Source organism: Sander lucioperca, chromosome 8 (genome assembly GCF_008315115.2).
Source record: "Sander lucioperca isolate FBNREF2018 chromosome 8, SLUC_FBN_1.2, whole genome shotgun sequence".
Classification (NCBI taxonomy): Eukaryota; Metazoa; Chordata; class Actinopteri; order Perciformes; family Percidae; genus Sander; species Sander lucioperca.
This window is the reverse complement of record NC_050180.1, coordinates 19,421,594-19,438,054: the sequence shown is the minus strand read 5'-3', so window position 1 is coordinate 19,438,054 and position 16,461 is coordinate 19,421,594. Positions and strand designations below refer to the sequence as shown.

Genomic DNA, 16,461 nt, shown 5'->3' with positions numbered 1-16,461 from the left:
TACGGAGTAAATGGCTGTGGGATGATTCATGCTTTTTTTTTAACTACAAGCAGCTGACGGTTATGCAAACCGTTATTTTCTTTTAGGAAAATGATCATTCATTAGCTGTCTTTGTGTTAAACCTAAACTGATTTGATGGCGTTCATGTCTTGAGTCATCTTTACAGTTGAAGTGAGGTCAACTGTAGAATGAATGCTGCAAAGAGTAGATGAACATTTATGATGTTCACGGCTGTTTGTGTTGACATATTGAGGACTGTTGCCAGGATTTAAAAAGAAATCTGAGGTCAGAAGATCAAGGCTGGATTTTTTTTTAATTATTCAGTTAACTATTACTGTTATTTTAATTTTCTGATATAGGTTTGAATATGCTACATGAAGTTCTAAATGTTCTCCACACTGCCAGGAGAAATAATGAATATTATATCTGTCGTAAAAATCACATTTAAACATTATGCATCTTTTAAAAAAATACAGGAATCCTCCAGTAAGTGACCCATCATGTGTACATTTCTTGTAGAATTTAAACCATAATATAGTCTTCTATGGTTGCTTTGGCTTAGTTTTCACAGCCTTTTTTATTTAAAGAGCCAACTAAATTCTTACCTTTAAACACAATGCTGTCCTTACAAAGTGCAAAACTAAATTATTACATGCATTCATTTAGCTGATGCTTTTATCCGAAGCAACATACAATACGTGCATTCAACCATGAAGCTACCACCAACAAATAGCAAGAATCATGCATAGAAAATGAATCAAATAAGCAATCTAATGCTCTGTCCTCAGAGTACACACCTCATATTAGCACGTTTCATTTCTTATAATGAACTGCACAGATTATTGAATAAGTGCAGCATGTGTTTGCATGCATTTTAACATTACCCTGGCAATTGCTAATGATGTGGCAGTGGTGGAAAGGAAAAAGAAAATACTGTTCTGTTCAGTAGTGTAAATTGCGGCTTAATGTTATAGCTTCCCAGCATTACAGTTCAGCTTTCTGTATTTTAGATGCTTACTGTAAATGTACAAGTGATTGTATAAACACCAACGGTTTGGTGTCTTGAAGTAAAAAGCAAACTTGGTGGTCAATAATACAAGACAGAAACAGTAAACTGATGCGGTGAAGTACCATCACAGTCATCATTTTGCCTTGCATAAATGTGGAATTTACTGTGGTGTAAAGTCAGACTATATTACATCATCTGTATTTACAAAAGTAGCCTACATCATATCCAATTAATAAAATGAAAGTCATTGTTACTCTAGAGGTCATTTCAAACTATGCATACATTTCACATTTTTTCTCAATACTATTTGTATAATCTTTAGGAAATTGCCACTGTTTGACAGCAGTATTCAATAATACCCTTTGTTTTTAATTTGCAACAATGATTAAAATTTAGCATTGAACATACAATGGTTTGGTGTTGACATAGTTGACTGATGTATTACCGTAATTTAATCCTGATGTTTTCATTTTCTGTTCTATGTGAGATTTTGTGGCTACATTTCAGAGGGTTACATTTTGTGTTAAAAAATGTTGTGATAACTGAGCCAAAGTAATTGTAAAATTATTATTTCAGTATATGTAATTGACATTGAGATGATAGTGACAGCTAACATTTTGCAAATCTGAATCATTTGAAAGTATTTATTCTAGCTAAATAACGTTAGGTAATTTAGATAGAATAAAGATAAATACTGGATGACCTTCATTTAATAGTATCTGTTTTCCAGAAGTGAGGAAAATACACTGGGTGTATCATGTTTATTTTGACAGTGCTGCAAGTGAAGCAATTAATACTACAATACTACTGGCATCGTGTGCGAACAACCTACCTTGCTGCTAGGGGAAGAAAACTATTTTGAGTGGCAGCTCTGTCAGCAAATCACAGGTCGTCTAGTAGAAGTTCTTTAAAGCTTCTGCTAATGGCCTTTGTGTGAAGGCGGGGATGACTTGCCTCGGTTAGGCTGCTGATTAGCAACAAACAGAAGGTTACGAGTTTAAAAAATTGGACTATTTGACCGCCAGACTGATTTTGCGGCAACGAGAGAGGTATGAACTATGTCGGATGCCTAACCAGAGCTTGTTGGGACGCTTTTGAGGGGACCCTGCGGCGATTTGTAACATTTCTGGCTGATCGCGGAGACAGCCTCGCTTTTAGGTCGTTCCAAGTGGCGATGCTGAGCTGATAGCTGCGTCATCATGTTGCTTCCGACTCGAGTTGGCGAAAAGAAATCTCAAGTTAACGCCAGAGGTGAGGCTACCCGCCGCCATCCCGCCCCGGAGGCCACTGCCAGCCCCTGAAATAGATGGAAGACGGGCTGCTGGTGAGCGGTTTGCTGTGGTCGCTGTGAAACTGGTGACTTTAACGTTACATCACTTGCTCGGCGGTGTTGGCGCGATAACGTACTCTCCTGGCTGCATTTATTATCTACACTCGGATGGACAGTCAAAACAATTCTATTGATGGTGCGCAGCGTTAGAAACCGCAAACATTGTACATAAATATGACCAAATGGTTTTCAAACAGAAAGTGGAACTATATTTATATTTTAGGGATGCTAGCCACAACTGTTTGGGGTAGTGAGAAGTGATGCCCTCACTGACAGATAACGTTAGGGTACAAAGCAGGACCCTTCAGTGAAATGCTGCTGACTCCCATCTGGTGGTGACTTTCTTCTTCTGCACCAGATGAGAAAAACAAGCTTTCAGTGAGGCATAATGAGACGTTGCGGTTATTTTTAGCTAATTTGTAGCTTTCCACTAGGCTATGTCAGACTTTTAGCAGGTGTGTTTTGTTGGGACTTATTGTTAGGTCGGTGGTCTGTTGTCTGCTGTCACCGTATCCACGTGGACTTTGTTTCAGGTCGGTGGGTAAAGTTTGGCTCGGGGTGACCCGGCACTGTAAAACAGGACTGAGTGGACAAAGTTACATTTTACATTGGAATATAAAACCGGATAAAATGGCCGGCGACTGCACCCACACCAATGCTCATTACGCGAACGCAGAGACGTTTTGTCCGTCCAAACCCTGGTCGGATGCAGCCAGAGAGATGGAGTCAGCCGGGAACTCGAAAGGGCGTGGACTTCCAGCACAGTGGTCGTCCAACTTTGAGACGATAGACGGGCTGTTGTACCGCAAGAAGTTGGAAAAGGGCTTCATCAACTACCGGGAGGTTTTGGATGAGGAACGGAGACATGAGGCCCTCAACACCTTTCACCGGCGGCGGCTTGGCCAGCGCCATCTCTCCCTGGAGGAGACCTACAAATGCGTGGCTGAAAACTACTGGTGGGAAGGTATGAGCTCCACTGCCTGCCTTCTGATTTGATAGAACAGCATGTGGTTCTTGGCTCTGTAAACCCACTTCTGACATCTTACTAGTTTTCTTATCTATATCTAAGGGTTTATTGATTTCTTATTGTTCCTAACAACAGTGTAAAGACATTTGGAAGCCCTACACACTAATGATTGAATCGATCAAAGATCAAGAAACTACTTACACATGAATGACAGCCGTTAATTATCACCCTTGCTTTTGTTATTTGTAAGACAATACATTTCAGCTTGTGGCTTTCATCAGGGTCAAAAATCAATATTACAAGTGTTGCTGGAGTTTTGACCCTTTTTAAATATTTTGTCTGTATTTTCTTCACAGGGATGTACTTTGAGATCAGAGATTTTGTCCTGGGCTGTCTAGAGTGTAAGAGCCAGCACACCATGAACATAAAGGTATAAAATACTGTCCTAATGTCCTTTTTAAAAAAATTCATGCTCTTGTCAAACTTTCAGCTCTTTGTTTTTATCAGTCCCTCATTTTTTTTCTCTTCATTTTCACACTTCCACTCTCATTCTCACTTAATCCTGCTCTCACACTTGAAATGTTTTCCGAAAGTGCTTTCTCACACATTGTGTTCTTATAACGACTCCTCTCTATCTGCTTTTTATCTCTCAGGAGCAGGGTGGCAAAGGATGTGTCACAAAGACGATGGTGTCGCACAGCGCCGACATGCTGAGCAAGCTGAGGAGTCAGCGAGAGGCGGGCCTGTTCTGTGACATTACACTGCGGACAAACGGGCGATCCTACTCTGCCCACAGAGCTGTCCTGGCGGCCGTCAGCGATCACTTCCAGGAAATCTTCACAGAAATGGACTCGAGCATGAAAGCAGACATAGATCTCACTGGTAAGGTTAGAGGCCAAACTGACACTAGAAAACTTTGCTTCTCGTGTCGGGGCTGGATCTGGACGTAACAACCTGACTGAGTCTGAACCTTGTCCCCAGATGTCTCCCAATATTCATATCTCCACAATATTTGGAAGAACAGTTTTCTCTGTAAAATGTCATGAAATGACGAAAAATGCCAATTACAATTTGCCAGAGGTAGTAAAATATAACTTATAACAAAGTATAAAATCCTCACATTTGAGAAGCTGATACCAGAATGTTTGGCATTTTTGCTTGAAAATTGATTAAAACAATTATTCCATTATCGTTATTGTTGCCAATGAATCTTCTTTTGATTGACTAATCAGTTAGTCTAGATAATGATACATTTATTTATAATCAACAATGTTTCTGTAATTGCCTGTGACTTAGCATGTCCAGGTTGGAGCAAACCGAGGTGTTAATGCATGGTTTCTGTTGTTTGGCTCATGCAGTGGCTTTCCCATCAGCCTAGTAGTTCACGTGATACATTTATCGTGAAATTCTGTTTATATGCAGTCACAAGACTTGAGTTGACAAGGTTCATCTCTTATTATCATTCAAACAATGGATTGTAGGAGGCTGAGAGCTGCAGATGATCCACTGGTCATTCAGCCAAAAGAGGCTGTATTTCTCAGCTGCAAGTCCTTTTGAAACAGGTCTGGCTTGGCAGTTTGTTATGACGTATTTGATCTAGAAATTCGGAGTTGGAGGATCCAGACTGTGAATTGGGACACGGCCATAGTCTTCTCATTTACGTATGTCTTTGATGTGTGGCGTCAGATAGGAGCAGAAGTGGCCCTGATTAAAACAGTTGTTACATTGTCCCCACCATCATGTTTGTTTGCTGTCTCTCTGATCCTCTGTTTATGTAGTCGCTTTTATCTCACTCGCTCATTGACCCGGGTTCAGCATAACTAATTAAAGGCTCCCTTTCCTTCCAGGTTTTAGCGAGGACAGCCTTTTGTCTCTGCTGGATTTTTCCTACTCCTCCACTCTGTGTGTTCGCCAGGAGGACCTACCTGAAGTCATCGCCATGGCCCGCCACCTGGGCATGTGGCCTGCAGTGGAAGCCTGCTCCGCTCTCATGAAAGAGCAGGAGCAGAAACTCCATCCTGGCAAGGCCTTTACCTCAGCCGTTGCTGGTGCATGTCATGAGCGTCACCGCCAGCAGAGGGAAGGCAAAAGGAAAAGGGTTTTGGGATTAGAGGACAGTATGGACGACGGCTTCAGTCTAATGCTGGATGCATCAGATGAGTCTTTAGAAGGAAGTCCAAGGCACAGTTTGCGCCGGACACCGAAAGCCCAAGGCCATAATGGTCTCCCTCTGAGCCCCTCACACAGGATGAAGCTTATGGACTTCAAATCTCCCTCTTCAAAGAAAGCTACTGCACCTCGACACACCATAGCCACCCCACAGTCACAGACTTACTCGCGCGTATCACCATCAAACACCCGTCTTCTCCGCTCCTCTCCTGGGGCGGCCAAGAAGGTTCAGAGATCGCTCTCCATGCCAGAGAGCCCTCGACGAAACCGAAAACCTCACTCTAGGGTTACAAAGATTGCCGTGTGCAGCCCTGTGAGGGTAAAGCAGGAAGTAGAGGAGGTTGGAGAGGATGAACGGGATTATGCGAGAGCACAGGAGAAGTACAAGCTGATGAATGTTCTTGGGTTACAGAGGACCGCCCTGCTCCCTAGACCAGAAGATCTGATTGGCTGGAGACAAAAGAAACGACTGAGAAAGCTGAAGGCTAACAACTATTCGCTGACAAAGCGCCGAAAACCACGCTCCACCTCCCCAGGACTACCATATGGTGCTGTGACACTGTCACTTCCCCTCTGTAATCCCATTAACACTCACCTCCTCAACAAGGCAGTAAAGACCAAGCCTCTGGGTCCAGTCAGCACAGATCAGATGACCGCAAAGAGGCCAAAGACCGTCCCGCGGCATGTCCCTCCAAGTGACAGGAGCATGCGAAGTAAAGGTTTATTACCAGACATGTTTCAGCCTGCATCCAGGCCTCCGTTCGGGGGGAGGGAACTCAGACGGTCAGTGAGGAAGGGTAACGGTGTCCATCTTCCTACCAAGCAGCCTCTGCGAGGCAACACCAACAAAACTCTAGTGAGAAGCGCAGTCAGGATTAAGTCAGAACCAACTGAATACTCCATCTCAGGTTTCACTCTTTCATCCAACAATCGCTGTGGCCACACACCTCACAAATCACCACCTTCACACAGGACACCGGCCAGAAGTAAGGTCACTGTAGAGGCGGTCAAAACGCTGCGTTACAACATCAGCCGGCCAGCCACAAAGACCAAGCTTAGGGGGGGCTTCACAAGGGAGGTGGAGAAGACAAAGTTTAAGCCCAGAGAGCAGGGGAGGAAGGTAGGGCTCATGGCCACTAGACCGAGGGTGAAGGATAATGAACCTGGGGGGCTCCAGGTTTCAGAGCAAGCACCTCCGCCGTCCATCTACAATCACCCTCTGTACAAAGTCATCAAAGAGGAGCCAGCAGATCCCTTGCCAGTTGGAGGACCTTTCCCTGATCTTCCCTCACCAGACCTGGGCAAGCGCCAGAGCAAGCCCCCCATCAAATTACTGGACTCAGGCTTTTTGTTCAGCTTCTGTCGGCCAGCAGGAGGGCCGATGGCAGGACTGAAGAAAGAGGAGGAGAGCGTGGATATCTGCTTAACGCGCTCGGTGTCACAAGTTGGGGAGACATTTGAAGCGGAGGAGTCCCCCCACAGGGCACTGAGAGCCAGAGCCCCCCCCACCCTGCCTGTGGTGAAGAAGGAGAGGGAGGAGAGGAGCGTGAGCCAAAGCAAGGTTCAGAGACCCAGGCCAAACTCCCGAAACGGCCCTCTTCCCCTGGCCAAATCTGCCGGGTCAAAGGCCGCACGGACCATGCCAAAGGTAGGGAAAGGGATGGTAGTGATTTATGATGACTGATTGATTTATTTATTTAGGGTCCATAAAGCATCCAGGAAAAGGGCAGTAAGGGAGGGAACACTGTAGAAAATTACTAATGTCACCTTCTACCTGTTGCCATAGTATATAATTAAGTATCTGTAAAAACTATAATTAAGGTGTCATTTATTCATCACAGTTTAGCTTGTCATTGCTTATTTTCATCTAATCATTTGATTTTACATGAATATCTTGCATCTACAAAATTTGAGGAGGATAACTGTCTTTTCCCTGCATCCCCAGCAGCAATGTAAACTCCGACTGAGCAGCAGGAGCTGTGTAATGCTGGATGCTGTACGTCGGGCAAGGCTAAAGCAGCTTCGAGGGCCTCGTAGTCAAGTCCCCAAAGTCCCAAAGGCGTGCCATGCCTGTGCACAGTGCTCCGCCTCCTACAAGGACTGCGATGCTCTAATCATGCATCGCCTCAGGCACATCGAGGGCAAGCACTGGCCATGTCTGGTACGCACTGGCTTTCCTAAACCTTACCAACCTATGAACCACGCGACTCTAAGGGATTGAAAAACCTGCAGATTTTTTTTCCCCCAACCAGCAATATAACACGTGATTTAGAGTGAAATCCAATTGTGTAGTCAGATTTAGGATGGGTATTTCTCTTCTGAATGAACTGGGTGCTCTGCTAGTTGACTATTCTTTGTATGGATTAAGCCAACGAGACGTATGTTTAGAGATGCTGGTTGGCAGAGTTTGTTACCATCGGACAGAGCCACGCTAACCGTTTTCCCCGTCTCCTGTCGTCATGCTAAGCAAGCTAAGCTAACCGAACAGAGTAATATCAATCTTCTCATCTGATTTTTAGCAGGAAAGCAAATTTCTCAATGTCCATTGCCATGGCACCACATTTGTATCCTCAATATAACCCAGAGCTTCTCTGTTGTCCTCCTCCTATTCATTTATATGCTGTTAACCCTTCGTCTTCCCATTTCTGCTGTGTAGCTCTGCAGTAAGACATTCTTTCGACTGAGGAATGTACGGAACCACATCCGCACCCACGACCCCAAGTTGTACAAATGTCGGAGCTGCATTGCTGCTGGTTCCTGAGGCAGCTGGGAGGGTCTGCTCAAGCAGTGAGACTGAGGTGGGTGAAAGTGACACCTTTCAAGGCTGAGCTACACCTAGCTGGTTGGCTAATATACTTCATGCTTGGTTTGCTCATCCGTTGTCTTTGGTGATGCTGTCCAAAAGTGAAGTTTTAATTGTTGATAGCGTGTATTCTATTGTCACTCCTTAAACGTCTTGCAGAAGGAGCTGTCAATAGACTACAGTGCATTGTGATCACATGTGTTCATCACTTGAGTCACTCGTGTTTATTTTCCAGGATGAAGGCTGTCAGTGTCTGACACCAGCGAACAGGCTGATTCCAGAGGCACATGATCGATCAGCAGCTTGTACATAATGCATCTGTCACACACAAGCACAACGGTCTGTGGAAAGGCATAATTACTCAGATTCTAATCATTGCCGTTGTCAATGATCGCTAATGTTATTTAAATAACCAAACCAAGGTTGCTGTCCTGTTTGCGTTTCCGTAGTTACAGAAGGTTAAACTTGAACATTACACTCAGGGGGCGGGGAATGTGATGCTACGGTATAAAGTGATTTAACGTCACGGTTGTGTATAAAATGAAATGTAAAGTGATTGTTATACCTATTACTGCTACTTATTGTTATTATTTTTGTATGTATAGATGCATTTTGAGTGCACTTATATCCTAGCTTATGTTGTAAACCTAAGAAGTGGTGATGAAGTTGAAGGTTTGGAGTCCACGGTGGGAATACTTGAAGTGATGCAAGTGCTGGAGGGAATACTTGAAGTCAGCGGGGGGTCTTAGGAGTGAGACTGTCCTTCGGGTGTTTCAGTGGGTCTTTTGTCTTTTGGTGTGCTAACTTTAACACGACTTGACCAGTCTGTCCCTCCCTCTGTCCCCTGACCAGCCTGCTATCAGCTATCTGCTGTCTCTCATAGTCTGCGAGTCAGGGATTTGACTCGGGGCTGGTATGGTGACACCACTGCATGAGTATTTGCAGGCCATTTGTGGTCCACTGTCTTTTCTAAGGCTACCAATTTTAAAAAGGGAAATGTGTCCCATTTTTAATGTGAATTTCTAAATAATAATCAACACAGCTGTGTCATTACAGATGTTTTATCGATCTCCTCTTTCACTTTGATTCATGAAGACACTTGTCGTTTTTCTTCTCCTTTTTAAATTCCCCTCCTACTGAATAAATGCAACGTGTTCACATAAAGTGATGTTTGTTTCCCAAATTGATTTTAGATATAAATGAGCTGTCTATCGCTATCTGTTAAAAAGACGGAATAAAATGTTGCCTTTTTATATCTTGTTATTCTTGCTTTAATTACATATTTTATAATTTACTGTAACTAAGATAGACAAAGGGCAGTGCCAGTGTGACGCATTTCTTGACGATTAAATCTGGATTACTTTCATGATTCAAACTAAATTATATGGGGGGGGGGTCCAAAAACATTTAGCCAGGTCACAAGAGGAGCCAACCTAAAGTTAAAGGGGATAATTTCTCTTTAATTGTTTTGCTGCCAAAAATGACCAAAGCTTTCTTTCTAAGGGTTTTTTTTTACCACTGATTATCTTGTAAATGGTAGTGTCACCTTTTTAAAAGACACGTTTTGGATTATTCATACAGATCTTATACAAGAGTGGAGCTCAATTAACTACTGTAATCAATTATTTTGATAATTGATTAATCCATTTTAGGCAAAAATGCAAAACATTACCTGGCTCCAGCCTCTCAAATGGGCGTATTTGCTGCTTTTCTTTGTCTTGTGTAATATTAAATTAAATGAATTAGGGTCATACAAAACTAGCATTCAAAAGGCATCACCTTGGGCTCAATTAAGCTTAACATTTGTAACCATTTTCTGACATTTCATAGACCAAAGGATTAATTGAGATAATGATTAGCACATTGATAGCTAAAAAAAAAGAGATATATACTGTATATCTGGAGATAAAATATTGAATAAACTTCATGATCTTCTACTGCAAACGTACAAGTGTAGTGATTGTTTGATGCATATACAGTGGGTTCAGCAGCCCTGCATTTATCCAGTCAGGCAGGATTAGGAGTTCTGTCTGTGGAGGTTGGGATTCAGGAGGAATGCGGTTAGGCATGAATCACTTCTTTGCATCCTTTCTGACTGACTCATCTGCAGCAAAAAAAAGGATGGCTTTGTATTATGAGACCAGATGAAATACGGACTCATGTTCAATTTAAAATGAACCTTTGATAATCCCTCTGGATGAGATTTGGCCTTTACATTGATAAATTACAACAGGAAAAGTAAAACGATGACGGGTAGGAGCAACTAATAGTAGTTTAATAGTATTGGGATACAAGGAATAAAAACAATAGCAACAATTAGGCATTTTGAGTTCAGTTCAGTGAGGCGATTCATTCATTTAAAATATGGAAATGCATTTGGGGAAAAAGTATGTAGGTGTGCAGCATTACTCACCTAAATCAAATGTATTTGTATTTTGTCCTGTTCTCAATATAAGTATAAGTAAGAAGAATAAAGTAAGTAATAAGAAAACATTGAAGGATGGAGGGGCATATGCAGGAAAATTGCATTGCTTAACAAAAAAAGATAATGCAGATTTAAACAGTTTAGAAATACTGCAAACATTTGATGTACTGTCAGTACAAAAAAGCATCTAATGTAGGGGTGAGCTGGAGGCTGAAGGTGCTGCAAAGACTAATATCTTATTATAGAGGGTGGGAGGTGTTGTCTTAGACGGAGTTAACTGTCTTTGCAGTCTGCAGCCTTAATTGTTTATCCCATCTGCCTCTCTATGGACTGAAATTAGTCTCAATACTAGTGACAGATGCGTGATTGATAAACAAATCCACAAATAAATGTCAAATATTCTACATGGATTTTATTCTCAACATGAAGTGCATTCATCTAACAGCATTTCCTTTTAAAATGCTACTGGTGCATATAAATGTCTAAAAGAAATTGTATGGCAAAAAGTAGAATCTGCACACTGTTCTTTGTTCCCGCAATCATTTTTATGCACTGTTGCTGTGCAAAGTTTCGATCAAGCACATCCTCAGCAGGCACGAGAAGAAGATCTGATATGCACAGCAACAGTGCATGAAAAAAATAGTGTGGCAGCAAAGAACAGTGTGCAAATATCTACCTTTGCCACTATGTTTGCCTTTTTAGATATAGTTTTGACATTTATTGCATTTATTTACAGATCTGCATGCACAAATCACATGACAGGTTACGATTGTGTGGAGTTTTGAAACTCTTAACATCCTGCAATCTACAAAATCCATGTTGCTGGTGGCTCTGTGAATAAATGTAAACAAATACGTGGAACTACCTGACATTCATTCAAGTTGGGTTGTATTTGTTTTTGAATATGATAATGCATCACAAATTGCCATACACATTTGTAATAATTTCTCTTCACTCATCAAACCAGACACAGAGGAAGAAGGTACCTCTTTGTTTACTCTGTTACACTCAGCAAGTACCATTCACATTCATATTTGTCTCTCCTTTAAGTGTATCACTTCCCATTTCTTTGATTATTTCACTGCCAATGTTTCTGTCAACAAAACCAAAAACACATGATTGTTTCTGTATTTTATTCTATCTCTGACTGAAGTAAATGAACAACCATTTTGCTGTAATATTGCACATGTTTTAATTGATGATTATTAATAAAGGTTACTTTGGTGCTTCTCTGAAGAAAACAAACGTGTTGCTTCTTTAAACCAACAGTACCCAAACCGGACACTAGATGACAGCCTGCACTAGTGGATAACAATGGCTGCTCTGTAACAATAAGACTACAATGCAACCCACATGAACCCCTACCTCTGGAAACATCCTAGTCACCCCCAATGTGGAGTATCTGAGAGCAAGGGGAAAATTCAGAGTACCGTTTTTAAAGAGCACATTAAAAACAACAAACCAAAGTGTGAAAAGGATGTGATTATTAGCCTACATAAGCATAAACCCTTTCCACGACTTCTTGCTAAGCATAAAATTATGAGTTACCCTCATGATCAATTATCCCTCAAAGCGGGCATCACAGTGATAATTATAAAAACTGAGAAAAAGGTTAATGATTGTGGTTAAAGCACTCTTAACTCTCAAAAGGTCAATGTGAGTGAGTGATTGTGAGTTGTGGCTTTGAATACATTGTCTTTGAATGCAGGAAAGTGGTAGTACTAGTATGACGCTGCTTGTATGTAATGAAGATTCAGATTAATAATATTGTGTAGGTGTTTGCATTAATTAGGTAAATAGGCCAAAAAGAAGGTGTGCTGATGTTAACCCCAAAATACCATTAGCCTGAGTATCTGTTGCACCTTATTATAGAGTGAAACTCTCAGTCCCTTCACATGGCAGCATTATTCAGGGGCCTCAGTATACTTTTTCAGGCTCATAACCAACAGGGCTTACTTGGGTTACCCTTGTCCCACCAGCGACTGCATATAGGCTTATGTGAGTTTAGGGAGCCATGGAGAGTACGCCCAGGAACAGCTGACAATTTATGCTAGTGGGGCCCCCACATTCTCAGAGAGGGAGAGTGAAGAGGGGGAGGGAGGCTTGGGGGAGAAGGAGAGAGAGGAGGAAAAAGAAGGGGAGATGGAGAGGGTGGAAAGAGTAAGGAGTAGGAGCAGACCTGGGTAGAAGGGGTGAGAGAAAGAGAGAGGAGGGGGGGGGAGAGAGAGAGAGGGAAAAGGAGGCTGTCTTGTTTGTAGCTTGTCAGCAATTGCTTGAGACAAGCTTCCCCTCCATGTGTGAAAGCTACTTGGCAGGAATGCTTGGGCTATACCAAGTACAGCCAGGCGAGAGGGGGGTTCCACAAGAGGAACAGACCCGGATTGAGGAGCCAGTGTGTGGCTGAAGTAATCCTTCGGCGGTGGCGGCTCTTTGATGTTGTATCTTTGTGTGTGTGTGTGTGTGTGTGTGTGTGTGTGTGTGTGCGCGTGTGTGTGTGTGCGTGTGTGTGCGTGTGTGTGTGTGCGTGTGTGTGTGTGTGTGTGTGTGTGTGTGTGTGTGTGGAGAGGGAGGGAGGGAGCGTTGTGTGGGTGTGAATGGGGCTGGAGAGAGCGTTCTGTATGGATATGTGCTCTCTCTCCCCAGCAGCAACAAAAGAGAGGGAATGAGACACCCCCCTTGGTCCCCCCTCCTCCCCAGCTCTCAAGAGAAAGAAAGCAAAAAAAAGGAAAAGAAGATGATGAAACCTGAAGTGGTCCTGCAGTGTGAATTGCGTTTGTGAGCATACACACAGATGCTCATGTGTGCATCTGCATATTTGTCTGTGTCTCTGCATGCATGCCATTGCGAATAGCTTCTTCAGTGTTTACTGTGTGTATCCTGTTTGTGCTATTTGTCTGTGTGTCTGTGTGTGTGTGTGTGTATGTATGTATGTATGTATGTATGTATGTATGTGTGTGTGTGTGTGTGTATGTATGTGTGTGTGTGTGTGTGTGTGTGTGTGTGTGTGTGTGTGTGTGTGTGTGTGTGTGTGTGTGTGTGTGTGTGTGTGTGTCGAGCCCAGTCTGTGGGTGGGTTTTTTCTGCATGTAATTGTCTTTGAGTGTGGTCATGTTATGTCTTTTCTCCCCAGTAGAGGCTGTTATTGTCCTAAGAATGTGTGTGTGTGTGTGTGTGTGTGTGTGTGTGTGTGTGGGGGGGGGGGGGTCAATGTCCAGTAGCCTGTTGCTTTCTGATTCTGACTGCTCTCAGCTCTGCATCAGGAGAAATGCAGACTGAGATGAATTCCTACAGGATTCCTCTTCTCTGGCTTCATTATTCCCATTGCTGCAACTGAACAAACACACACACACACACACACACACACACACACACACACATTTCTGCTGCTTTGCTGACACAAACTAATAGTTTACAACTTAAACTGAGTGGTCGTAATGATGAACACACGAGAAATTAGCTTCTTTCTCCCCAAAAACCTTCTACTCTAAACAACTGAACTACAAACTCTCCTCCTCATTTCCTCCCATTTTCTTACCTTTCCCTCACCCGCATCTCTCTCTCTCTCTCTCTCTCTCTCTCTCTTTCATATTCTCACAAATGCTATTGGCAGTCACAGGGTTTTATTTCCACACTCATCCTTTGTATGTGAAAAAGCAGTCAAGTATGAGAACGTCCAGTCAGCAGGAGGCTACAGAAAGAGCAGTAGCCACACGGAACTGAAAGCTCCTCTCATCCCTTATATGCCTATACTCATCATCTGTTTCCAGGGCTTGTGGTAAAAAAAAGAAAAGAAAAGGAGGCCAAGAAACTGGATGCAATTTTAAATGAATTAGGCCGTGAATAATTTTCAGGATGTCAAAATGTATTGGGGTGAAGGCGTTTATGTAATTGGAACACTTGGTTCACTGGTACAGCTTAAAAGAGGAAATTCTTTATTAGGTCTGAACCGCATCGCACACGCAACCCGTAATGAATACACACAAATTGGTGGACTTACATGTTTGATGTGTGCACGTGTGCATCAGTGCACACCTACGCTCACACCTAAGGGGTGCAGTTGACTCGACTGTGCTGACCTCATTTACATGTCCTCTTGAGGAGGTGTACTGTTAACAATGGAGGGGACAAGACGAGAGGAGAGATGAGGAGAGGAACATAGGGGTGGGGAAAGGAGATGTGAGGAGAGGTGAGGAAAGGAGAGAGGAAAGGATGAAAAGAAGAGTGAGAGATAGAAATGAAGGTGAGGAGAGGCTAAAGGAAGAGGGAGGAATGATGAGGAAATAAGGCAGGGAAAGAGGAAACGAGGGAGGGTGTTTAGGGAGGAGAAAAAGATGGGGTGTAAAAGGATAGATGAAAGAGAGGGAAAGTTGAAAGGTAAAGGGGGCAGAGAAATGAGTGAAGACTGTGGTGAAGGAAGGCAGGGATGGAGAGAGGGAGGGAGGTAGGGAGGCTGGCGGAGGAGGGAGGGAGGGAGCGAAGGGAAAGGGAGGAGGGTTGATCTCTGGGGTTTGAAGCACATTAGTATTCATGGGGAAGAGGAGGCCACAGACAGCAGAGAAACAGAGGGACCAGACTGAGAGCAGCACGCACACACACACACACACACACACACACACACACACATAAATACACTCACACTGCATGTAAGCAAGCGCTCACACACCTCTCTGTGTACGTGCCCACACACAGAGCGTATTGTGTAGATTTAGATGCTACAGAGGGCCTAACCATTCCTCGTGCTAAAAGCAGGGACAATTGCGCTCCATCTTGTCTAATATCTCCAGGTCGCACACATTAATGTGCACATAGAATCTCACAATCCTCCCCAGAGATGGTTTAGCGGTTGAGGCCTCCGAAACCACACGCACCCCTGCTGGCCTCGGATCAATCCCGTTACAGAAGCGTCTGTCCCGTGTTATCACCGTTTGCATCCCTTTCCTCCCTCCTGCTCTGTCAATAAAAGCAAAACACACCGGAGGGCTATAGATGACGTCTGCCTAAAAAAAAAAAAAAAAGACCTTATAGCTACTGTACACCTTACTGAAGCGGAGAGGAGCGAAGGAGAGCAGGTGACTCATTTCACTGTGGGAGAGAAGGGCTGGGCTGAGCTCTGGGGAAAGGGTGGAAGACAGAAAAGATTTCTATCGTGTTGGAGGCCACTTGCAACACACCGCTGACGGTGGCAGGAGGAGAGCAGAGAGAGAGAGAGAGAGAGAGAGAGAGAGAGAGAGAGAGAGAGAGAGAGAGGGGAAAGGAGGTGGAGGGAGAAACAGCCACACTCTCCGGGTGTTCTATTCTTAGTCTCTTCTCAGACTTTGGGTGTATGTGTGTGTGTGTGTGTGTGTGTGTGTGTATGTGTGTGTGTGTGTGTGTGTGTGTGTGTGTGTGTGTGTGTGTGTGTGTGTGTGAGCATGTGTGGGCAGGCAGGTGGTGTACAGCTGACAGTTGATTTGCTGTGACACCAGACACACTGGCTGCCTTGGACTCCCGTGGCCTAGATATCAGTCTCCTGGAAGCCCCTCACACTTTATTTCACACAGACACACACACACACACACACACACACACACACACACACACACACACAATTGCACACATGCACACAATTGTTTCTCTTTTTGCCTCTCTATCTCTCTCTCTTTCTCTCTCTCTCTCTCTCAGACCTACATATCACTTTCTGATTGGCAAGCAGGTGGTCTCTACTAAATGTCCTTAAGGGTTCGGGGAAAAAAATAAAAACTTAGCTTGGTAAAGATCAC

At 43.4% G+C, this 16,461-nt stretch overlaps 1 protein-coding gene across 3 annotated transcripts; it reads left to right on the top strand.

Moving 5' to 3' along the window:
- The first annotated feature begins 1,930 nt into the window (after window positions 1-1,930).
- On the top strand, window positions 1,931-9,531 carry si:dkey-229b18.3. Of its 3 annotated transcripts, XR_004898034.1 has the most exons (8): window positions 1,931-3,303; window positions 3,663-3,736; window positions 3,960-4,188; window positions 5,154-7,123; window positions 7,421-7,636; window positions 8,132-8,273; window positions 8,514-8,634; window positions 8,669-9,531. XR_004898034.1 is itself a non-coding variant. In XM_031295783.2 (7 exons), the coding sequence occupies exons 1-6, from the start codon at window positions 2,970-2,972 to the stop codon at window positions 8,234-8,236; spliced, it is 2,925 nt and encodes a 974-aa protein (XP_031151643.1). In that variant the 5' UTR covers window positions 1,931-2,969; the 3' UTR covers window positions 8,237-8,273; window positions 8,514-9,531. The 3 variants fall into 3 exon arrangements, 2 of the variants coding, with proteins under 2 accessions (XP_031151643.1, XP_031151634.1); XM_031295783.2 differs by having other exon boundaries at window positions 7,424-7,636; window positions 8,514-9,531; XM_031295774.2 differs by having other exon boundaries at window positions 8,514-9,531.
- Window positions 9,532-16,461: the final 6,930 nt, after the last annotated feature.

Coding starts and splice junctions, on each gene's coding strand:
- si:dkey-229b18.3 (XM_031295774.2), top strand. CDS start 2,970: ATGGCCGGCGACTGCACCCACACCAATGCTCATTACGCGAACGCAGAG. Junction 3,304..3,662: donor TGAAAACTACTGGTGGGAAG/GTATGAGCTCCA, acceptor TTTTCTTCACAG/GGATGTACTTTGAGATCAGA. Junction 7,124..7,420: donor CCGCACGGACCATGCCAAAG/GTAGGGAAAGGG, acceptor CTGCATCCCCAG/CAGCAATGTAAACTCCGACT.